We start from the raw sequence: 25,010 nt of genomic DNA, 5'->3' as shown, positions 1-25,010 counted from the left end.
GTGTTTCCTCTTGCCTCTGGGCCGCAATGTCCTGTATGTATTTTCTATTGTCCTGTTTCACCTGCGGTTTTGACTGTGTTACAGGACGCTTGAAACATGCTTTGCTGCTCTCCCATTATTTGTTGTTTTGTAATGTATATTTGTTATATGTTTCTCTGTTTAATGTTTTTTGTTTTATGTTCAATTTCTGTACAGTGTCCTTGAGCTGAGTTACCGTAGACTTTGTCAGTTCGAACCAGTCTGGCCATTCTCTGTTGATCTCTCTCATCAACAAGGCATTTCCGTCCACAGAACTGCCCCTCACTGGATGTTTTTTGTTTTTGGCACCTTTCTGAGTAAATTCTAGAGACTGTTGTGTGTGAAAATCCCAAGAGATCAACAGTTACAGAAATACTCAAACCAGCCCATCTGGCACCAACAATCATCCATGTGATTATCTAATCAGCCAATTGTGTGGCAGCAGTGCAGTGTATTAAATCATGCAGATATGGGACAGGAGCTTCAGTTAATGTTCACATCAACCATCAGAATGGGGGAAACTTTTTTTGATCTCTGTGATTTGGAGGTGGCATGATTGATGGTGCCAGATGGGCTGGTTTCAGTATTTCTGTAAATGCTGATCTCCTGGGATTTTCACACACAACAGTCTCTAGAATTTACTCTGAATGGTGCCAAAAACTAAAAAACATCCAGCTAGCGGCAGTTCTGTTGACAGAAATGCCTTTTTGGTGAGAGAGGTCAACAGGGAATGGCCAGATTGGTTTGAACTGACAAAGTCTACGGTAACTCAGATAACCGCTCTGTAAAATTTTGGTGAGAAGAATATCATTTCAGAATGCTATTCTGAGATGCGGGTTGGCGCTGTTTTGGCGGCACAAGGGGGACCTACACAATATTACGCAGGTGGTTTTAATGTTGTCTGATCGGTGTATATTTCCTTTTCTGTCAAATTACATTTAATTTTTTCTTACAAAAGAAAACAATATGCAAAATAATGTTTAATTAACAGTTTCCAAACAAAGCCCTCCCCAGTATAAAGATAGAAATACACTAAAATAGAACCAATTCAATTAATTAAAAGGGATAGTTCACACAAAAATGAAAATTGACTCATTTGCTCACCCCCATGTCATTTGGCAGCTGGTTAGGACACGTGTGACTGTGGCTGCCTCAGCCTCCTCTAACTATCTCAGTTTGATTTCAGAGTAATCCGGTTCATGGTTTTCCCGTTTAGCCGATTTTTTTTCTTGAGGGCGCCGAAAATCACCTGCTTGCATGTGAAGCGAATAAGACATGTAAACTACCAGTCACGGTTCGTTTTGTTGTTACTTACCATCATGTTACTACAATAATAGACCGGTGTGCAACACAGTGTCATTTAAACGATCTGCATTTCAGAGCCGCGGCAGACGCGGTTGAGCTCATAATGTTAAAGTGCTCGCCTGATTCATTCTCCCTCTCTCTCCTCAACAGTTCCCTGTAACTTTTAACTGTCTTGTCTAATGATAAAAAGACAAATATCAATAAAACTAATATCATGTACCGTCTGCAAATATGCACATATCTCATTTAAACAGATGTAATAAACCAACCTCACACAACTTCAGCAGATCCAGCATCCTGTGGAGTGCTCATTTATTTACCTCTAAATCACATATTCTAACAGCCTCTCATCAACAGTTCCCTGTAATTTTCTAATGATAAATAGCAAATATCAATAAAACATCAATATACCGTTTGCAAATATGCAGATATCTCATTTAAACAGATGTCATTTAGGAACCTCATGAAAAATCCAGCATTTTCTTCCCGTCGAGCGCTCATCTAATATCTTCCTCTGAAGTGTATATTCTATCAGCCAGAATCAAAAACTTCAGTATCAGGATCAAAGGTTCCTCTGATTCACAAATCACGATGACAATCCAAGCAGGAGATCCAGGCCATTTAAACTGTCAGGAGATTGCTGGATCCGCACGAGCGCGTGAGAGCAACTTCAAGGCTGCGTCCAAAACCAGGAAAATGCTGCCTCCAGTGGCTGTATGAGGAGGCAGGATGAAAATAAGGTGCTTTTCAAATGTTCGGAGACCATTTTCCTTAAGAGCTCCATTCATTCAAAACAGATGTCAGTTAAGCCATTAATTGATTAGGCAGCAAGGTATCAAGTCAGCTGCCTACATTTTCAGATGCAGCCCAAGGGTAAAAGCACTTCACATATGCTATAAGTAAATGTCTTATTCACTATGCACTGTATGTACAATTGGTTTTGTTCTGTATTTTTTGAGAAAATGCAATTGCTAACGTGGACATGCCATTCATGGTTGCTGGACTACTGTGTGTACTGTTATTTCCTTCTTCCTAATATATTAACAATTTCTTCATGTGCAAATAAATTACTAAAATTTGATGACTAAACAGAAATCTGAAGAAACTGGTATCTACCATTTAAAATACAATATTATTTTTTAGTTTTGTGTGAAATTTAGTAAATATAGTGCTAAATAAGAGTTTATTATTATTTTTTAGCAATTTATGTTTATGTTATTTACTATATTAAATTGTGTGATATATCAGCATTGTATTGGCCTATCAGCCACCCTGCTCTCTGGACATCGGCATTGGCCATTAAAAAACCCATATTGGTCGACCACTACTCTCCTTTTCGACTACAAACTCTTCCGACATTAAGTTCGGTTCTCTGGTTTGTGTGCTGTTCTCTGTTGTTAATATCACTGTGGTGGTCTGGTTTTACTTTAAACAAAGCGAGTTTTCGCTTAAACACCTCATCTCACAAGAGGGGTATGTGTGAACTGCTGCTCTCGTGCAATCTCCTGAATGAGATTTTTTACTAAATTATTAATTAGATTTCGGCTTATTTCTCAGCAAACCTTATCGTATGCATTCAAAACATGTGTCAAACAATGGCATGGTATGGTGACCAAGATTTTACAGCCAGAACTATTTTACTACACTTACATTACCATTTGAATAACAAAACTATAATGAAGGCATGCCACAAGTGAATAAATGATGTTGCGGATATTACCGCCCAGTTTGGGCTCATGTGGAGGTCAGTGATGTCATGTGCAGGTGGAGGTCTGCTCATAAGTGTGAGCTCTGTCTCTGGCCACACAAATCTCTGCCTTAATGAACAGCTGGGTCACCAATGCTTGGCACCTTCATTTTTCTTAATGATAATCATCATTACAGCATAAGCATCTTTCCCTCAAGTGAGTGCTGCCATTAAGGCATTCTTCATCAGAGAAGTTCAGTTGCTCGAAGAAAACGACTTGAATCACTAATGAGATCAAACAGCAATTAACAACTTACGCTCTTAATGATGGCAAATGCTGAGCATGCCACACTGGTGAACCTCGAAAATGACTGCAAGTTTGAAATGATTTCCCAAATTAACAAACACTTTTACGTGGAATTTTTGGGAAATGTTGTCATGCTAGTCAAGTTTCAACAGATCTGATGATTTTAAAAGTCATTACTACAACAACAAAAAACCTACAGTACAAGCATGGACACGTTTTACTGCAGTGTAACTGAAATAAAAAATTTCATTTTCATACAGTGTAGAGTGATTTGAATATTACTAATAAGGTGTTCACAAGACCCAAAATTCTGATTAATATGTACCTACCAAATAAATAAATGGACATGAAATATTGAATTGCGTTGAAACTATGTTATTATGTGAGATGAAAGAAATTGCGGAGTCTCTAGAAAGTATTTATTTGGCGAAAACAACCACCCTTGTTATCTCGCTTATTTACATTAAGGGCTCTATTTTCGTGGCCGTGCTAGGTGCAGCGTTACACAAAATTACCATGAACTGCAAAGTGCAAGTGGCCAAGGTTGGGAGTGTTTGCACTTTCTATGGGCATATGCACGCAAAGCGTAATTTGCTATTTTCCTGAGAAAAAGTTAATTGCGCTAAGACACTTATTTACATTTAGGGCTTTATTTTGTGGCCATGCTAGGTGCAGCTCTATGCATAACTACCAAGCACTGCCTCTTATCCAATTTTCGTAAAAGTGCAAATTCTAAGTGCAATTTTCATGCCATTGTAAAGTGCTAGTGGGCGTGGGTGGGAGTGTTTACTTGCATGAAAATACCAAAACTAATACATGGCCATGCCCACTGACTTTGCATGTTTGATGTATCCCATAGCACTGCGCTCAAGATGTAGCGCTCTTCAAATAGGGCCATTATATTAACATGTATTCATTTAGCAGACGCTAAAAAGCTAAACGCTAAAAAGACGATACAAAGATACTTACAAATGAGTAATACAGTAAAATGAATCATCCTAAGGAGGCAATAATATGAGAAGTGTTGTAATACAAAGTTTCAATTTTGCTCAAAGAAGTACAAGTAGATAGGGAAGTGAGGGTCAGTGGTAAACGAAAGAATATATATATATATATATATATATATATATATATATATATTTTTTTTTTTTAAGTGAGGACAGTTAGTGCATTAATAGGATAGGGTCAAGTGCTAACAGAAGAGATGTGTCTTAAAAGTGGCAAGAGAATCAGCTGCTTGGGTAGAGTCAAGTCATATTTATTTGTATAGCGCTTTTCAAGACACACATCGTATCAAAGCAAAAAGAATATTATGCTGTAACAGAAAATTATCCTATGATGTCTTAAAGTCCTCATTGTGCGATTCAAATGAATAACGAGACTGATAAAACATGCCTTAAAAATAATTGTCTTATTGTTGTGAGCAAGCCAATGGCGACTGTGCCAAGGAACACAAAAATGTGTGTTGGGGGGGTGCAGGTTCCCTCTGGCAAAACAGCATAAATATAATGCCAATAGTAGTTATATACAGTATGAGTAGTACAAGTCATTGGTGGGCAATGTTTTAAACTAAAGGATTTTATACAAACTCTAAGATTAATGATTAAGTGTCTATGAAGTCCATCCCGAATTGACTGCGGAAGTGCACGCAGATGCAGTGTCCTATTTTATTTGACAGATGAAGTCTTTAGTTGGCATTAATTTATTGTCTATGTATTCCATTTTAATTCCATTTTAGTGCAGTCCATCCTATGACCAAGATGATACTGACAGAGGTCAGTGAGGTATGCATGAGGTATGCATTGCAGTAGTCCAGTCTTGATATAACGAGAGCCTGGACAAGGTGTTGTGTATCACGCTCTGATAGGAAATTTACTTATTACAAAACTACTTTCCAAATAAGTAAATAAATACATAAGAAACGTTGATTTGAGATGATTATTTTATTAACTTACTTGCAGAGATCACAGAGTGAAACAAAAAGTAGGAAAGATGACTCACAAAAAGTGCATTTATTGTTTAGAAATATCAGACCACTAGATGCTGTGATTGACTAATCAGAAATCAAGTATTCCAGAGAGCAGTATAATGAAAGCATTTATATGCCAGCTGTCAGATTTGGATTTATAGAAAACAGAATATTAACTTAATCAGGTTTTGGTAATCGGGTAAATGCATACATGATGCATTTCATATCTTCCTCAAAGAAACAAAATAAAATGGCATATTTCTAATATAATGTGTCTGGTTATAAAATATGTATATAAAACTTGAAAAAATAGCAAATGCCAAACTGAATTACTCATTGCCATTAAAAATATGAACAGCCATTCTCAACCCCACACCAACTTACAAAACATCTGAACAAGGAAATTTCCAGATGCAGTTGTGCTGTCCTCACTGTATTTAACCCAAAGCTAAACCTCTGTGAATACTGCTGTCAGTGTGGGCACATCACAGGCCATTATCTGCCCCATCCACATTCATTATTGAAGCTAATGATCTGTTGTCCTCCACGCACCTCACTGAAGGATCACTACATTAGACATCTTGCAAGTTAATTAGTAATTATAAACGTAAAAGATTAATCAAAGAGAGAGAGAGTTTATGAATGTTCCTCTTCAAGGGCATTTGAAAAGAGAGAACTATTATTTTGTAAAGACACTAAAATCTTTTCAACAGTCGTTGAGAAGAATAAATAGTATACTGAAGCAACGGAGCAAAGACATACACCCCATACTGTAATATCACATCATCTACAGACTATCTTGCATCGTACAGAGTTGAAAGGGTTAGTTCACCCAAAAATGAAAATTGTCATAATTTATTCATCCTAATCTTGTTTCAAACTCGTATGATTTTCTTTCTTCAGTGGAACACAAAATGAGAATCTTTTCTTCCACTGTAGCTCTCTACTTCTTTCACACTTGTCACATATTCAAACTTGGTGTGTTCAGATGTGTCACAGCAGGTTTGCTGTCAATCATGGCAAATGTCATTGGTTCTTGTAAACGTTTGCGGTGCATCAAGTTTGAATATAAACAAGTGAGAATGAAATTTGAGAGCGTGATAGAGGGGAACATTTTCAGCATTAACCACTTTCTATCGACATTTTGGTCTGTTTCGGTCTTTCGCTCATATCAATCACATCAAATTATCATATCACCTCATTTTATAATTGTTGGGCCTCATGTATTCAGACAGAAGACAAAGGCAGGCCTAACACAGTTGTAAAACCTAACTCAGGCCCCCACATAACAAGTCTTAAATCTTACTGATAAAAACCGCGCCAAAATCAAACAAAGGGAGTCCAAAACAGACTACAAATCCCATGAAGCCTTGCTCACAAAAGGATCGAACTCTCAACTCCTATTGGATGAGGCACACAACAGAATGCACCTCAACCATGACATCATCAGGAGTAGAAATACCTCTGAAATGCTTCCGGGATTTGCTTCCAGCAACTTTGCTCGCCGTGTATAGATGCTGCTCATCGCTGCTCTCAGGTGCAGTCTTGTGGCACAAGGAAGTAACGTCCGACTTGAAACTGTGGCCATACAATCTCCATCTCGCTGGACGAGTTGAGATTACTCTGTGTTCAACCGAACACTCTAACGGATCCGAAGGAGACCGCCGAGCAATCCGCATCTTCATCCGTTTGCCTGCACAAGTGAAGAGATTAATGATTTCTCTTCCATCTTCAATCATGTCGACGTTTCTGATTTCTCTGCCAGCCCGCTGAGAATCAGCAGCCGTACCGCCCGCCAACAGAGCGAGGAAACAGCCTCCCGTCATCACCCAAGCCTCGAGGAACCGAGTCTGAGTTAAAGGACGGATGAACACACATCTTCATGCAATTCAAGTAAGAGGTTTATGTCTGGGCAGAGATAGAATATTATAGTGTGTTATTCTTGTGTACCAATGTTTTTGCTTGTACAGTTTACGGACCGCCATGTCCGCTCATTATTAATACTCAGGGTATTAATTATCACGAATTTGATTTGCTGTATTGTGGTCCAACCTCATTGGACTGTTGTGCATTTCCGCCATCGTGGGTGAGACCGGCAAACTGAGTTTATCCATTAAAGAATCAAAGAACGCGGGACTGTTTACGAGCTGTACATTGCGTCTCTGAGTGATAAACTAACAGCTGCTTTCTCTCCCACGATCGTGAAATCGGCTTTGGAGCCGTCACTTAATTCTCTCTCTCTCTCTCGTACTAACCACACACACACACACACACACACACACACACACACACACACACACACACACACACACACACACGCACGCCCTCACAAACATTCTGGCACACACTTTTGGCTCGTAGATAGCTTTGTGATAAATCTCAGCTTTGTCCCTAAGCTATCGTACAAGCGGATACACGTGGTAACTGGTAGACGCCATTGACTGGTTTCTCTCCACCCACATTCGTGGCCATATTCCCTGGCCGGAAGTCTCGCGTGACATACTCTCCATGAGAGTCATGTCCGCCATTTTGTGCGCGTCCCTCCTTACACACACACACACACACACACACACACACACACACACACACACTCACTCTCACACACTCCCTCATGTGTTATAGGATTATTTTGATTTCCATATCTAATCATATCACTGTTTGGTTTGTAGTTGTAAGTCGGAAGTTTATTGACTGCATTGTATTAATTATTAATTGATATTACTGCATAAATAAACTTTGTTTATATTACAAAGAGAAGTGTTTTGGTTTGTTTTGCATACGCCTGTGTCATGCTGACGGGATGTCAGTGCTCGGATTCAAGCCTAAATTCATTGTTTTTTTTTCCCGAAAATCGATATTCTTCGGATGTCGTTTTTCCTAAGAAAACAATCTAATATTGAGACTGTTTTACTATTTGGTTATTAGTCCCTGATTCCAGGGTGGTGCCCCGTCAATGTTAATCCTTATTAATATTCTATTGATTTTTGATAATTGATAATTATCTTTGATGATTGTTGAATTTGAATGATCAATAAGCTAGTGTTAATTTTAATTAATGTTTCGTCAATGTTAATGATTGGTGATTATCTTTGATAATTGTTGATTTAAAGGATTAAAAAAGCTAACATTGATTCTCATCAATGTTCTATTGATTTTAATAAATAATAATTATCTATTATTGCTAATAACCAAACCCGCTCCTAAACGTAGCGCACTACATTTACTGGAGCCCCATATGAGGTTTTAATAAGTTAGATTCATTTAATTAATTTAAATATTAATTAATAAGTAAAGAAATAATTATTAATTATTTCTGATAGTAACACTGATCTAAACAACCAGTAAAGCCCTACATAATTTTATGGTGCTTCCTGTCTTTTTTGGTAAACTATTATTTTCCTCATTTCTAAAGAAGTAATTTCATCATGTTTAAAGTCTAGTGACCAGGGCTGCATTTCCCAAAAGCATCGCAAGCTTAAGTTGATCGTAGAGACCATTGGTGCCAATGTTTTCTACGATCTACTTGGCTTACAATGCTTTTGGGAAACGGAGCCCATTCTAATGATATTATATTGTATTATATTGCATTTTCCCGATTAAATTCAAAACTGCTGAGATCAGTGTACTCTTATGATTGTTCTTCATGGTCTCAAGAAATTGTGTAAAGGAGAATGGCATGATGCTATGTCAATAATTCTGCATCTGGTTTCCGGTTGTAGATTATGTTTTTGAGGTTTGGTGGAACAAAACATATAAGATTCATAAACACAAGTGTTTAGAGATTGAAGAGGACATATATTTGGTAAACAAAGGTTGTTTTTTTTTTATTATCTAAAAGCAGTTTTGGGGTATGTAGTGTTTGAAATAGCAGGTCAGATGGAAAATAAATGCTGTACATTCAAAAACTTTTGCAAATTAAACATTTTTCTTGCTAATATTACCACAAAGACTATGATAAAGCCTACGGCTTTGATAAATATTATACTTTTACGAAGACAAAGCTCCATGGGCAATTCAGATGACAAGTTGATTAAATTGATGTTGACGTCTTTTGAATTTGAGTGGGTATTAAAGCGTGGGGCTGGGAGCTAGTGTGGCATGTGGCCAGTGTTCTGAAGCACCAGAATCTTATAAGAGCACTCTGGAACATTCCACAGGGCTCCACAACTGCAGCCAGAGGGCATCGTAAAGGAGTGCTCACTATCAGCATCCTGTTCACTAGCAGACCTCGGGGAGCCAAAGCAATAAGAAAAACAAGAGAAACCAAACTGACTCAAGCTCCACAAACACAGAAGTCACAGTTTGAGAGACCCCTTACAAATCTACAGAATATGTTTGATTCCAGTCATAAATGTTGTATTTGCAAAGATATTTCTAACATGCTCCAAATAAAACTTATGCATACAGTATTTCCCTAGTTGTGTATGATAAGCTTAAAGCTCCCAGAATAAAACTGAAAGACTAAATCACAGATGAAAATGTTACGTACTGTATTTCATATGGTGTATGATTATTACATATATAAAATCCTATTAGGCGGAGAATCAGGGCAAAACAAGTAGCAATAAAAATATCATTATAGCTTATATCTGTCACACGTTGTGGTAGTGAAGATGAAGAGGTGATGGATCTATTTGCAGGCTTTAATGAAGATGATGGAGATATATAATAATGTGGAGTGCCATAAACTAAATAAACAAACCATCACAACAATTACATGGACGAGAACTGACAAACAAAGAACAAAACTGAAGGGTATTTATACACAAAGGGACTCAATGAGGGAATTGAAGACAGGTGAGGATAATCAGAAACAGATGGAAATTATAAGAGCAGTGCACTATGGGAAATGGAGTCCAGGGGGAAACTTAAAAATAAGAGTCCATGAAAACAGGAGGGAGACAGAACGTGACATTTAGCCCCCCCCCCCACACTTACAAGGTGACTCCTGGCACCTAAAGGTGGAGAGGGGCCGGAGGAAACAGGTGACCAGAGGACAGGGGTGGAGTCAGGAGGTTTGGGGGTGGCCTCAGGGCTGGGTCAGAGTCAGGAGGCCTGGGAGGAAGCCACAGAGCAGGGACAGGATCAGGAGGCCTGGGAGGAGGCCACAGAGCAGGGACAGGATTAGGAGGCCTGGGAGACTGAGTCATGAGAGGCGGAGCCAAGCAAGGTGGAGACATGGAAAGCTCGAGGGATGGTGCCAAGGGAGATGGAGTCAAGGGAGGCAGAGCCATGGAAGATGGAGCTGTGGAAGACTCTGGGGCGGAGCCATGGAAGGCAGAGCCGTGGAAGGCGGAGCCATGAGAGGCGGAGCCATGAGAGGCGGAGCTGTGAGAGGCTTGAGGGGCGGAACTGGGGATCCTAGTGGGGGCGGAGCCGGAGGCTCAGAGGACCGAGGCAGAGCTGGGGGATCGGAGGACCCAGGTTGAGCCAGTGGGGCTGAGGACCAAGGCGGAGCCGGAGGGAAGGAGGTCCCTGGTAGAGCCGAAGGCGGAGCCAGGTGGCCGACTGACCAAGGTGGAGCTGGAGGGAAAAAGGACCCCGGTGATGCCGACAGGCCGACGGCCCACGGTTGGAGACGAGGGGACGTAGGGCCAAGGAGATGAAGAGGGATCGGAGGGCCAAGGTGTAGTCCAGGGTTCGGAGGGCCAAGGCGGAGTCGGAGGGTCTACGGATACCCTTACCTGTGGAGTCAACTGGGCCAATGGTCGAGCCGGTGACTTGAGGGGAACCGGCTGAACAGAGGAAGAAGGAGGAGGAGGAGCCAAGGAAGGTGTTGAGGGGGGAGCCGTGGAAGGCATCAAGGGGCTGAAGGGAGCCTGCAGAGGCAGGGCCGAGGGATTGGATGGCCTTGGCAGAGGAGGAGGGAGTGGGAGGATGGGCACGAATGGCAGAGACGAGGAGACTTGGAAGCCGGGCGGGACTGGCAGAGACAAGGAGACTTGGAGACTGGATGGGATCAGTGGAGACTGATGGGACAGATTATTTCAAAAACATCAACTATTTTAATAGGGACTGGGCTCAGCTCACCCTCAGTGGTGGGAGTATGGGCGGGGCTTCACTCAATGCCCTCAAACTCCACCAGTATGCCCTCTGGGATGGACGTTGGTGCTGGCTCTCACACCTGGTCAGACTCCATAATGAGCTCGGGTTCTGAGTCTGCGGTGGGCTCTGGCTGTTGGTCCATTGCAGGTAAGGCTGATGGCTGGCTGGGCTCTGGGTCTGGAGTGGGGCTGGCGTTGTCCTCAGCAGGGCAGATGGTGAATGGCGAGTCACAGCTTACGAGGACCCACTCCACATATTTGGCGAAGTTCCCTCGAGGACCCTCCCCAGACAACTTGGCCTTAGTCACGAGGTTGAGTCCGACATAGCAGAAAGTGCATAGGCAATCATCTGGGTAGTGGGTTAGGTAAGCCAGATCTAAAAACTCACGAGTATGGTCCTTGAGGGAACGATCCTCCTGTGTGAGGAGGAGGTGGCGAACTGCCGGTAGATCCATCTTGTTGGGTCAGTTCTTCTGTCACAGGTTGTGGTAGAGAAGATGATGAAGGAGAGGCGAGAGGCGATGGATCTATTTGCAGGCTTTGATGATGATGATGATGATGATGATGATGAAGGAGATATATAATAACATGGAGTGCCATAAACTAAATAAACAAACCATCACAACAATTACATGGACGAGAACTGACAAACAAAGAACAAAACTGAAGGGTATTTATACACAAAGGGACTAATGAGGGAATTGAAGACAGGTGAGGATAATCAGGAACAGATGGAAGTGATAAGGGCAGCACACTATGGGAAATGGAGTCCAGGGGGAAACTTCAAAATAAGAGTCATTGGAAACAGGAGGGAGACAGAATGTGACAATATCATAATTGTTATACATAAGCTGCATTTTGAGTTTTTTTTTATTTATTTTTTTATAAAAGGGATAGTACCAGTCCTGGATTCTGATTGGTCAATAGCTCTTAACCGAGCTTCTATAGGGCTATTTACACTAAAAATGTTATTGTCATCCTTCACCCTGGGTTAACGAAATGAAATTGTGTCATGTTTCACACTGTTCATACTTTACCCTGGATTAATAATTAATCCTGGGTTTTCATGTTCTGAGGTTTCACACTGTACATCTGTAAACCCTGGGTTAGCATTCTTATTTGCATATTTGCAGTGTCAATAACAATGATTGCCAAACAAATCAGCTCTGTTTGTCTTTCGTCATCTGAAACATACCACGAAAACACACGCAAAAGTTTCGGAACACTATCATTACGCCAGTTTTTGCCTCTTCATCAGTGTTTGACATTTTACCCTTCAGACAGAAAATGTAAACAGCGCATGAAAGTAAGCACTGAGGCATTAAATGATTGGTATGTTGCTAAACAACTTCCTGTAACTTTATAACACATTATAACATTATAACACTTTAAAAAGATGATAACCAGGGGTTATTACCATTGGAGAGAGCGTAACGGTCAATTAGCGTGTCACGACAGTAAGTCACCGTTTGCCGATACCATACAAATAAATGCGAAGAGTCGTAAACTGACACCTACCTGTCGCAAAATTGTCATCGTAGTAAACTCCACACATACGCTGTCCCAAATGACACACTATACACTATGCTCTTACAAAAAATACTACGCACTCATCCATGTTGTGTATGAATTTTCAAAGTGTAGTATCGAACCAAATGGTACACTTTACGTTTTTTTAATACACGGAAGCTTTCAACATGTAACAGCTGACTGCTTTAGCGCATTAGCCAACCTCAGTTCAACACTTGTATCTTTTTTTGTATCTTTTCTCCCAATTTGGAATTCCCAATGAGCTTTTTTTTTAAGCCCTCGTGGTCACGTAGTGGTTGGCTTCAGTCCAGCTGCCTCTGCGTCTGAGATCGTCAACCTTATCGTCATCTTATCACGTGGCTTGTTGAGCACGTTGCCACGGAGACATAGCGCGTGTGGAGGCTTCACACCATCCACCGCAGCATCCACGCTCAACTCACCACACGCCCCACCGAGAACGAACCACATTATAGCGATCACGAGGAGGTTACCTCATGTGACTCTACCCTCCCTAGCAACCGGGCCAATTTGGTTGCTTAGGAGACCTGGCTGGAGTCACTCAGCATGCCCTGGGATTCAACACTTGTATCTTAAACAATGTACATATTCACACAGCTTGGGGTGATGGTAAAGCTTTCAACTCACATTTGAAAGGTACTGTATCCCTGAAGTTTTGCTAACAGCTACATTCTTCATTATTTACAACTGTTTTGTTAGACCAGCAGCGTAGCCAGGCAACTCTGCCCCATCCGCTATGTATGGAAAACCACGTGTGCTGAATGCATGAAGTGTCCAACATTTCACATTCAGTTTTGACGGTTGAAAAAGTACATCCGGGTACTTAAAGTACACTACTTTTAACTGTATTTTTTGTGTTAACATAGTACTCGCAGTACTTACACTACAAAATAGCGTAGAATATTTCAGAAGTGTGCGGTTTGGCACCTACAGTTCATTCCGAATGGATTGTTTAGTGTAAAAAATGTTGAAGATTAGCAGAAAGGCGGTCAGTTCATAAAGTGATGAGCTGTTTCCTCACAAAAGCAGTATAGTCAGCACACTGAAGCATCTTCTCCATAGATATCAATTAAAAAATGGCCTCTGACCTCATCACCACTGTCCCGCCCATGGAATGTCTATGGGACCACAATGCATTATTGCTTCACTAACCTTGTCGGCTCCCCTTGGTAGAACAGTTCTGACTATATCTTCTAGCAGATGCTGATGTTTAATGATTTAAAAAAAAAATAAAAAATAAACTTTTAATAAACATTTGTGTCCTTAATATTAAATGCAATAAGGCACTCGAGGCTGTGCCATATTGTGAACATTGTGTTGTGCCTAACATCACCCTTCAGCAGTGAGTATAGACCTTATTCACGCTAGCGCCATCTTTGATTTTTAATGGGAATGACAATGAGGCTGTAAGGGATAGATGTACAGTCTCTTCAATGGGCTGTACTGCAATTTAAAGTGTTTTTGGATCATTCTGTGGACAAAACATTGATAAAATATCTGTCCAAGAACATTCAGTATACAAAGAACTCCAGACAACATGAACTGTGGAAAATCAGATGTGATCTAGGAGCTTTTTACAGCTTTATACCATTCGTGCTATTGAAGAAATGTTAAGTTTTCCCTCACAGCCTCGTTGTTATTCCCATTAAAAATCAAAGATGGTGCTAGCGTAAATAAGGTCTATTTACAATATTCCACAACCTCTCATACCTTATTGGTCAAGCAGTAAAACCCTGTATGTTACGTATTATATTCTAACGGTGGAATAATTTTTTCCTCATTTGATTTTCTGACAGAAAATAGATCTAATAACAAAAATGCATTTCATAATTGTGTTATTTATGCATAAATGCTATTCTATTGTGGTAAATACTTTCAATACATTATGGTTTCAATATATTATGGTAAATACTTTCTACATTGTAGTACAGAGTACTAATACAGGGTAGGGCCTCCCTTTGCTCTCAAAACAGCCTCAATTCTTTGTGGCATGGATTCCATAAGACACTGAAAACATTACTTTGAGATTCTGGTCCATGTTGACATGATTGCATCACACAATTTCTGCAGACCCATTCTACCACATCCCAAAGGTGTTCTATTGGATTCAGATCCGGTGACTGGGAAGGCCACTGAAGAACTCATTGTCATGTTCATGAAACCAGCTTGAGACAACTTTTGCAGCCCAACTTGTTGTAGCCCATCCACCGCAAGGTTTGACATGTTGTGCATTTTGAGATGCTATTCTGCTCACCACAATTGTACAGAGTCTACTGTCAGCTCAAACAAGTCTGGTCATTCTCCGTTGACCTCTCTCATCAATAAGGCATTTCCATCCACAGAACTGCCGCTCAATGGATGTTTTTAGTTTTTGGCACCATTCTGAGTGAACTCTAGAGAATGTTGTGCATGAAAATCACAGGAGATCAGCAGTTACAGAAATACTCATACCAGCCCGTGTGGCACCAACAATCATCCAACGGTCGAAATCACTGAGATCGCATTTTTTCCCCGTTCTGATGATTGATGTGAAAATTAACTGAAGCTCCTGACCCATATCTGCATGATTTTATGCATTGCACTGATGCCACATGATTGGCTGATCAGATAATCGCATGAATAAATGGGTGTACAAGTGTTCCTAATAAAGTAATCAGTGAGTAATATGCTACTGTACTTCTAAATGTTGACAAAATTAGTTTTCAAAAGATATAAGCATTTAAAATCTGCAGTCTCTGTCTTTCAGCTAAACAGACCAAAATTATGCTGTCACATAGATACTGAGAAATTTTGTCCAATCAATTGCTTCCTAGAATGAGAACACACCCTTCCCTTACATTTGATCAGCGCACATGACTGTGTTCTCATCTTCGCTGCTGTTACCTTTGCAGGGCTGTTCGATGGGAGCACAATCCATGCTGAACGATCGTTTCAAACTGAATTTCCATTAAGAAATGTAATTTAAAGCTCCAAAAAGCACCATACCAGCTAATTAATTCCATGCTAAGTTTACATTAATGCTAACTGATCACCTTCTTGAGACAGAAGAAAGAATGGATGGTGTGAAATATAGGTGAAAACTTTATCTGAACCCATGGAAAAGATCATTATGCAAACTGACTGCAAAACACCAGACATGACTGCAGTCATTAGAATTTCTGGCCAAGTAACCAAATCTCTGGCCAAGTAACCAAATAATATAACCTCTGTCATTACCAAAATGCTTTATAAAATGACTATAAATAAATAGGCACTAAATGTCCTCAAAAGCAATGTCTCTTCACATCTTTCCTGGTCTGTTTGTCCACTTTTCTTTATCCACAACACTTTTCTCATCTCTCTCTCTTTCCAGCGTGGTATCAGTTCACAGTACTGCTTCACACAGAGATGCCTGCTGGACAACAAATGTGCAAACCGCACCACCCCAAGACTCAACCAACCGCTCTCTGCCATCCACCTCACCCACCCTCCTCAGGCTGGGCTGACCGGACCACTCACCCCACACAGACCAAAGCCTGGATACCCTTCCTTCTTGGGTTGGAGCCACTAAAAATCAGCCACCTCCTCCTCAACACCACATGCAGTATGTATATATATGTGTGTGTGTGTGTATATATATATATATATATATATATATATATATATATATATATATATATACATATACACACACACACACACACTGTGTATTTACTGTGTGTATATATGCACATTGCTCTCCATTACATATATTCCTTGTGTAAATGTGCATGGAATGCTCATAATATTGAAAAGTTTAAAACCATGTTCTGTCAATAAAGAAAGCAATTGTCGTATGATTCTAAGTTGATGGAATTTAGGAAATCTAAACTAACTTAATCTAAAGAGGTAATTTTTAGAATGATGGCAGATTTTAAGTAATGTCAGCTTGACATTAACTTCAGTTCATTTACTTAAAATCAAGTAGATGAATTCAACTAAAACATGTAAACTATTAACTTAATTTCTTTAAATTCTACAAACACATTACTTTTTACAGCATTATTAATAATCAATGACAAATATAATAAAATATAATAAATCATGTTTGGAATGCCACTTAGAAGTAATACTAGACCAAAGTAGAAGAAGAGGTCCGTGTACGTTGCATTAATTCGTTTTTCATTTCGAAAAAAATAAAAAAAAATAAATAAATATTAAATATGCTTTGAAATTTGTCTTTTTTTTTTTTTTTTTTTTTTTTAAAGAAATGGGTAAAAAATTACAAACAGCTTGTTTTTTATTTTTCGTTTTATTTAAAAAGTTAAAAAGCGAGAAATTTGTGAATTTCTAATGTGTATTGCTCATGGATATAAAATGAATATACAGCTTGAATATTTGAAATGCACTTGTGGGTGGATCTGAAACACGATTGGTCAACCTGCGCTGTTATCCATCCTGCCTCAATCACGCCAATCAGAATAAGAGTTTTAACATGATATAGCTCTGTAGATAAGATTCATTTTTAATTAAGAACATTAACATTCTTCCAAACACTTGGCAGTTGCATATTTATTATAAGAGCAAAATAAACATGGACGAGCCAATTTCAAGTTTTTGTGTGCATATTCCATTGTAAATAACTAAAGATCTCCAGAACACTATACAGAGGAAAATTATGAAATATCACATACAAAAACTTAAGTGTCCCACTTTACCTGTATTACATATTTTGTCAAATTTTTCAAAATTTGCAGCACAACACTGTATTATTGTATTCAAGCTAAAACATCATTATATATGTTGCTGCATTCTGTTGGTGGGCTGTCGGATAAATCCATTGTTTGGCTGCTTTACGTGAGAGAGCAGAGTTTTCAGTTGAATACATTTTCAACTGCCAAACATTTGGAAGAGAGTTAATGTTCGTGATTAAAAATGATATTAATCTATCTGCAAAGCTGTACTGTGGTGAACTCTTATTCTGATGGATGTGATTGAGGCAGGACAGATGACAGCACAGGTAGATCGTGTTTCAGATCCACCCAAGTGCAAGTGGTATATTCATTTTATATTCATAAGCAACGAAAACCCAAAATTCAAAGCATGACTGATTTTTTTTTTCAATACGAAAAGCGAATGAATGCAATAGTTTTGAAAAGCTACATTTAAATTATATATACATTGTGCTGCAAATTACAAAAATAAAAATATCAAAATTAACAATAGTTAAGCGGGACACAAGTTTTTGTACACAATATTTCTTGATTTGGCACTGTATATTGTGAGATCATAAGTTACTTAGAATGGTATTCGCACACAATAAAGTTAAATTTGGCTTGCCCACATTTAACCCATAAATGTACACCTTGGGTCTTTTGTGACCAGGGATCTCATTCCACCTCCTTTACCTCACCCATTTAATGCCCCCACTTCTTTAGTATTTCTCAGCCTTTCTCTTATGAATCTTCTAACTATAAAAAAAAAAAGGCAATAAAAAATAAAAAATCTAATGGTTTAATTAGTGTCACAATATATATTTCCACTTCTATAAATCATATTTTTAATTATTTCATATTTATATAAGTTTTCTTAAGAAAAGACAAAGACACGTAACAAGCGACATTCATGTCTTTTATTTTGAAATGTTTAGTTCCTGTTTCCCTTGTCATGTGATTTCATGTTTTCCCTCCATATTCATGTGGCATGTTTTCATTGGTTTATTGTTTAATTATCTTGTTATCAGCTCTGTTTGTTCATTGGTTTATGTTCCCTTATACGCACCCTTAGTTCTCCTGAGCAGGCAAGTGGAACATTCGGTCCTCCAACCCCGCCTGGACCCTCCGAGCCCTGGACTTCGCCTTGGCCTGTCAGTCCCTCGACATTGCCTCAGCTCTGCATTCCCTCAGCTCCACTGCGGTCCTTCAGCCTGTCGGCTTTGCCGGGGTCCCTTGTCCCTCCGGCTCCTCCTTGGTCTGTCGGTCACCTGGCTCCGCCTTGGCTCTCCGATCCTCTGGCTGCACCTCATCCCTCCGATCTGTCAGCTCCACCAGGGACCTCCTTCCCTACGGCTCCACCTTGGTCCTCAGTCCCACCGGCTCCACCTCAGTTTTCCGATCCCCCAGCTCCGTCTTGCTCCTCCGAGCCTCCAGCACCGCCTTGGTCCTCCCTGCCATCGGCTCCACCCTGGCCCTTCGAGTCTTCGGCTACTCTTCGGGCACCAAGTTCCATGGCTCTGCCCCTCGAGCCTCTCATGGCTCCGCCTTCCATGGCTCCGCCCCTCGAGCCTCTCATGGCTCCACCCCCCACTGACTTTGCCCTGGTCCCATGCCCCTCGCCCTTTCTCACCACGCCACGACCCACCCAGCTCCCTACAGAACTTTGGAACTTTGGGAGCCGCCCCTTAGTGGGGGGGATATGTCATGTGTATTTTGTTGATTCATGTCTTTTATTTTGAAATGTTTAGTTCCTGTTTCCCTTGTCATGTGATTTCATGTTTTCCCTCCATATTCATGTGGCATGTTTTCATTGGTTTATTGTTTAATTATCTTGTTACCAGTTCTGTTTGTTCATTGGTTTATGTTCCCCCATGTCCATGTATTTAAGCCTCATGTTTTCCATTGTGTCTTTGTCAAGTATTGAATGAATGTAATTGTAGATGTTTAAGTAAAGCCACGTTTATGTCAAGCCATAGTCAAGTTCATGTTTATGTTTTATGTTTCAAGTTTGTAGTTAGGGTTTTTGGTTATCACGTTTGTAAATAAACTGCACTTGGGTTCTCTCTACACTTCGTCATTGTCTTCATCATTGCCAGTGCCAGCACACGTTGCAGGATGACAAATAATTTCAATTTCAATTTCTTTTTTCTTCTTTTTTTTCTTTTTTCTTTTTTTACTTTTAATATCTATGGAAATCCCATAGACATAAAAGTTTACTGTCATGGGATGTATATTTCTTTGTTTATATTAAGACAAATGAGTACCAAATTCATACAAATATATCATGTCAATTTTCTACACAATGGTGGCGTATTATCAGTATCCCATATGCATGTACACATACATATTATACATGTTATTTGTTACTCATGTGGCCCTGTTGTTTCTGTTACTGACTTCATTTATATTTGACATTGCTGTTTGAGAAACAAACAACATGGAAATACACTACAGCAAGTAGAACACATGAACAGTTTGATATGGGCTAATATCATTTTCGTGAACAACTGAACTTCTTTAAGTTGCACATCTATTTAGACTCAATATGCACCCGAGAAAATACATATGTGGAGCTTATGTGGAGCTTATGTACTGTGTTATGTCTAGCTCAATATGTGTTTGACAGCCAGTTTAAAATTTCTGTGTGGAAGTAAGGAATCATGTTCTATCATTTGTTGCATCCTCTCTTTGATATAGGAAAAATAAAACACCAAAGAATCACAGGAAATATTCTATTCTATTAATTTCTAATTGTCTTAAAATTCTTTGAAAATTTGATACTATCAAAATCTATGTAAATCTATTTATTATAAATGTGTGGGCTGTGTCACTAAAGACCCGAGCTATGTATTAATGTTTGGTGAAATGGCAATGCATTGAAAGGTTAATGTGTTCTAATTGCCGTTGCAATAGGGTTCTGAGAAAGTTTCACAAACTTTTATACATTTATACTTATTGTCAACAATTGTATATTGTATTCCCTCAATGGCTTTTGGTTAGATATTTATTTAGTTTTTTCGCTGACAACCTGGCTATTTTAGACAGACCCTTATTATTAACTCACAAATGGAAGTCTAGTCATTTACAATGTATAGAAATATGTGAATTTGTGTTTATTTGGTAATTTGCATCACAACATTTTATAATAATCTACACCCTGCCTTTTAAAACCTTAGCTATGGCGTTTTTACTGTAGAAGTTGAGTTGTTGCATGCATTTAGTTGGTGGGTTGTCAGATAGTTACATTTTCTGGTTGATTTATATGTGAGAGCAAAGTTGTAATAAATATGCAACTACCAAATGTTTGGATGAATGATAATGTTCTTGATTAAAAATGAGACTAATTTATCTGCAGAGCTGTATTGTGTTAAACTCTTATTCTGATGGACCTGATTGAGGCAAGTCATGTTTCATCATGTTTCAGATCCACCCACAGTTGCAAATACAATTTTCAAGCTGTTTATTCTTTTTATGTCCGTGAGCAATAAACATGAGAAATTAGTTGTTTTCTTTTGTTTTTTAATTAATGAAGAATAAAAAAAAGTTATATGTTTTCATTTGAAATGAAAAAAGCTATATGTAATATTTTATTTTTCTATTTAAAACAAAACAACTGAGTTAATAAAAAAATTCTGTGATTAAACACATGATTTTTCAAAGTTAATTATGAAAAATTACTCACAGATTTTGAAAGTGTTGAAAATGTACTATATATACTTCTTTTCCTGTTAAAATGCATTTATTTCTAACTTAGGAAATAAAATAAAATATGTACCAATGACAAAAAATATATATATATAGTTTAAAGATAGACATGCACAAAAATATCAACAATTCAAGTAACACAGGAGGCCTGTGTATTTACGCTGACTACCACCCCTGGAGTCGTGAGTTCGATTCCAGGGTGAGCTGAGTGACTCTAGCCAGGTCTCCTAATCAACCAAATTGGCCAGATTGCTAGGGAGGGTAGAGTCACACTGGGTAACCTCCTTGTGGTCGCGAGTAGTGGTTCTCGCTCTCAATGGGGCGCAGTCATCTGACTGACACTGAGGTCTCTAAACTCCTCCTCTCCAACCACCCCACCACCTGTTCCCTTGACCCCATTCCTTCTCACCTTCTCCAGGCCATCTCTCTGTCCATCCTACCTGCACTCACACACATAATTAACACATCTCTACTTACAGGCACTTTTCCCACTACATTTAAGCAGGCTCGAGTAACCACACTGCTGAAGAAACCCGCACTTAACTCCAAACAAATAGAACACTACAGACCAGTCTCTCTCATCTCATTCATGGCAAAAACACTTGAAAGGGCAGTTTTCAATCAAATCTCTGCCTATCTCTCACAGAACAAACTGCTGGATGATAATCAGTCAGGCTTTAAAAGTGGACACTCCACTGAGACTGCCCTGCTGTCTGTCACTGAGTCGCTAAGACAGGCGAAAGCTGAATCAAGATCATCCGTCTTGATTCTGCTAGACCTTTCTGCAGCCTTTGACACAGTCAACCATCAGATCTTACTCTCTACCCTCTCCTCACTGGGCATCACAGGAACTGTGCTTGACTGGTTTAATTCCTATCTCTCAGGTAGGTCCTTCAAGGTAGCCTGGAGAGGTGAGGTATCCAAGCCACATCAGCTAATTACTGGGGTACCTCAGGGATCAGTGCTTGGGCCACTTCTCTTCTCTATATACACAACATCACTGGGACCCATCATTCAGGCACATGCTTTCTCTTACCACTGCTACGCTGATGACACGCAACTCTACTTGTCTTTCAGCCCAACGACACCACAGTGACTGATCGAATTTCATCCGTCCTGGCAGACATCTCGGCCTGGATGAAGGAACACCACCTGCAACTCAACTCAACCCAGCCAAGACTGAACTCCTTGTCTTTCCAGCCAACCCTACTGTTGAACACAACATCACTGTGCAGCTGGGTGCAACTACAGTAACGCCTTCCAAAACGGTCAGAAATCTTGGGGTAACCATCGACAACAGACTAAATTTCACAGACCACATCTCAAAGACTGCAAGATCATGTAGATTTACACACTACAATATCAAAAAGATAAGACCCTTCCTCTCTGAACATGCCACACAACTGCTTGTCCAGTCACTTGTCATAACTAGACTGGACTACTATAACACTCTCATTGCAGGCCTCCCTGCATGTGCAATTAGACCCCTGCAAATGATCCAGAATGCAGCAGCACATCTGGTCTTTAATGAACCAAAGAGAGTGCATGTTACACCACTCCTTGTCTCTCTCCACTGGCTGCTGGTTGATGCACGTATCAAATTCAAGGCTCTGATGCTGGCATGCAGAACAGTCACTGGGTCTGCTCCAGCATACCTAAAATCATTTATGCAGAGCTACGCACCCACTAGAATCCTGCGGTCGGCTAAGGAACGTCGCCTTGTTGTACCAACACAAAGAGGCACAAAAACACTTTCCCGGACTTTCAGCTTCATCACACCACAATGGTGGAATGACCTTCCCAACTCTGACTCACTCTCTGTCTTCAAAAAATGACTAAAAACACATCTTTTCCATGAGCACTTAACCAGTCATTAATTAAAAAAAAAAATAAATAAAAAATAATTCTTGTTGCATTTTTAATCTGTTTTGAATACTATTCTGATGCAAGTGAAACTTTGTAGTATGGCACTTTTCATACCACTGTCTCCTTAAGATGATTCGCTTTTGTTTTCCTCTTTTGTAAGTCGCTTTGGATAAAAGCGTCTGCCAAATGAATAAATGTAAATGTAAATGTAAATCTCTTCCCTCCTGCAGTTTCATGACAAATCAAATGTGTGAGTGGGTCATGCAAACAGCCTCCAAATGTGTCAAACCAGCTGTCTACTCCCTGGCATTGAAGCCAGCCTATTTCTTCCACTGCAGATCAATCAAATGAACTGCAAATATGGATGGATCCATTTAGGCCTTCAAGCTGTGAGCTTCAATCTCAAGGCACCCCAGGGATCCTTGGGCCAAGAGAAGTCCCCGCTGTCAACATAAAATCTTCCTCCACACAACTTACCTCATTAATGTAAGATCTGATTACTTTTCTCAAAAATATGTGTCTATTCATATCAGCAACATTTAAGACCACCAACATGTGCCACCAAATATGCCAGAATCAAAGACAATAACTTGGCTAGAATGCTTAAAGCACACCTTTCTATATTTACCAAGCACAAGATCTGGTTACAAGCACCTGCTGGCTTTTATGCTCCTTTTTTATAGCCTCACATTCCCTACATATTGAGTTATCGATGGCAATAAAGCAAGGACATGTGCCTGGAAACAACACCCTGAAGAGCAAAGTGCCTGCTCCATTACATACGCTAATAACAGTGACAGCTGAGTGGAGGTGACCTGTGGTCTGTCCTTTACAGATGGCCATTAACGGGAGAAAGTGTGCCCTTTTTCAAGGGAAAAATGTCTTTCAGGACAACATTAGGCTGAGCTATCTGATGGCATACTTAAACCCATAAGATAAACACACTGCAATCTTCATTTTCCTGAACATGTGCATTAGATAATGATTAGTGAAAAATTATTTATCTTAACTGGTACAGCACGACACTTGCAAGGTCAAGGTCATGAGTTTGATATTAAGTGAACACACAAACTGGTAAAATGCATACCTTGAAAGCACTGCAAGCCACATTAGATAAATATAAATGATTGGTCAAAATTGTGCTGCTTAAACTTCTTTTGCTATACAGAGTGAAAAAAATCTACTGGGTTCAAATAAGACCACAATTTTCCATTCATTCTCATCCTTCAAAAAATAAATAAATAGAATTTAATTACACAATTCTACACTGAAATATTGTCCACTATGAATTTTTTTTTTCTAATCACTGAAAATGATGGTTTCAACACCACTGAAGTTTAAGTTACCATGTCTGTTTTAAAAGCTGTTTTGTTCTTGACTGTATATGGATGAAACATATTTCAAAGCATTTACCAGTAGTCTAAGGTGTGCCTAATTTATCAGGGAAATAATTCATATATACAAATTTAAATAAAGGATAAGGGAAGTCACATTTGACAAAAATACCCAAAATACCCATGTTTGTGATGGAGACATGATTAGTGATTTGTTGCAAAGCTATTTAAATCTTACCAAGCATATGATTGGCCACGTGGACCTGAATGTCCCATTCAGTGTAGAAGACCATCTGACACTTGATGCACTGGTAAGTCTTCTTCTATATAGTGAAAAAAGAGAAAACAAATAGAAATTAATAGTGTTGGACAATACTGCTGAAACTGGAAATATATGCCCATGTACCCATTAAACTGTACAAAAGTTGCTTTTTTCAAACCCTCCTATTTAATTAAGTAAATGGTACTACTCCATAAATCTCATCTTTTAATCAATTATCATCACAATTAAAGCAATAGTTCACCCAAAAGATTCTGTCATCATTTACTCACCA

General features: G+C 39.4%; 1 protein-coding gene across 6 annotated transcripts in view; it reads right to left on the bottom strand.

The window, feature by feature from the left end:
* LOC127440711 (zinc finger protein 521) overlaps window positions 1-25,010 on the bottom strand; it is a 239,047-nt gene that overhangs the window by 68,662 nt on the left and 145,375 nt on the right. For all 6 annotated transcript variants that reach the window (XM_051697464.1, XM_051697462.1, XM_051697463.1 and 3 more), the window contains one exon: window positions 24,695-24,779. In XM_051697464.1, the coding sequence (XP_051553424.1) occupies window positions 24,695-24,779 (85 nt within the window). The remainder of the gene's footprint in view (window positions 1-24,694; window positions 24,780-25,010) is intronic.

This window comes from Myxocyprinus asiaticus, chromosome 5 (assembly GCF_019703515.2).
Source record: "Myxocyprinus asiaticus isolate MX2 ecotype Aquarium Trade chromosome 5, UBuf_Myxa_2, whole genome shotgun sequence".
In the NCBI taxonomy this organism is placed as follows: Eukaryota; Metazoa; Chordata; class Actinopteri; order Cypriniformes; family Catostomidae; genus Myxocyprinus; species Myxocyprinus asiaticus.
The sequence above is the reverse complement of the archived record's forward strand: the minus strand, read 5'-3'. Positions and strand labels throughout refer to the sequence as shown.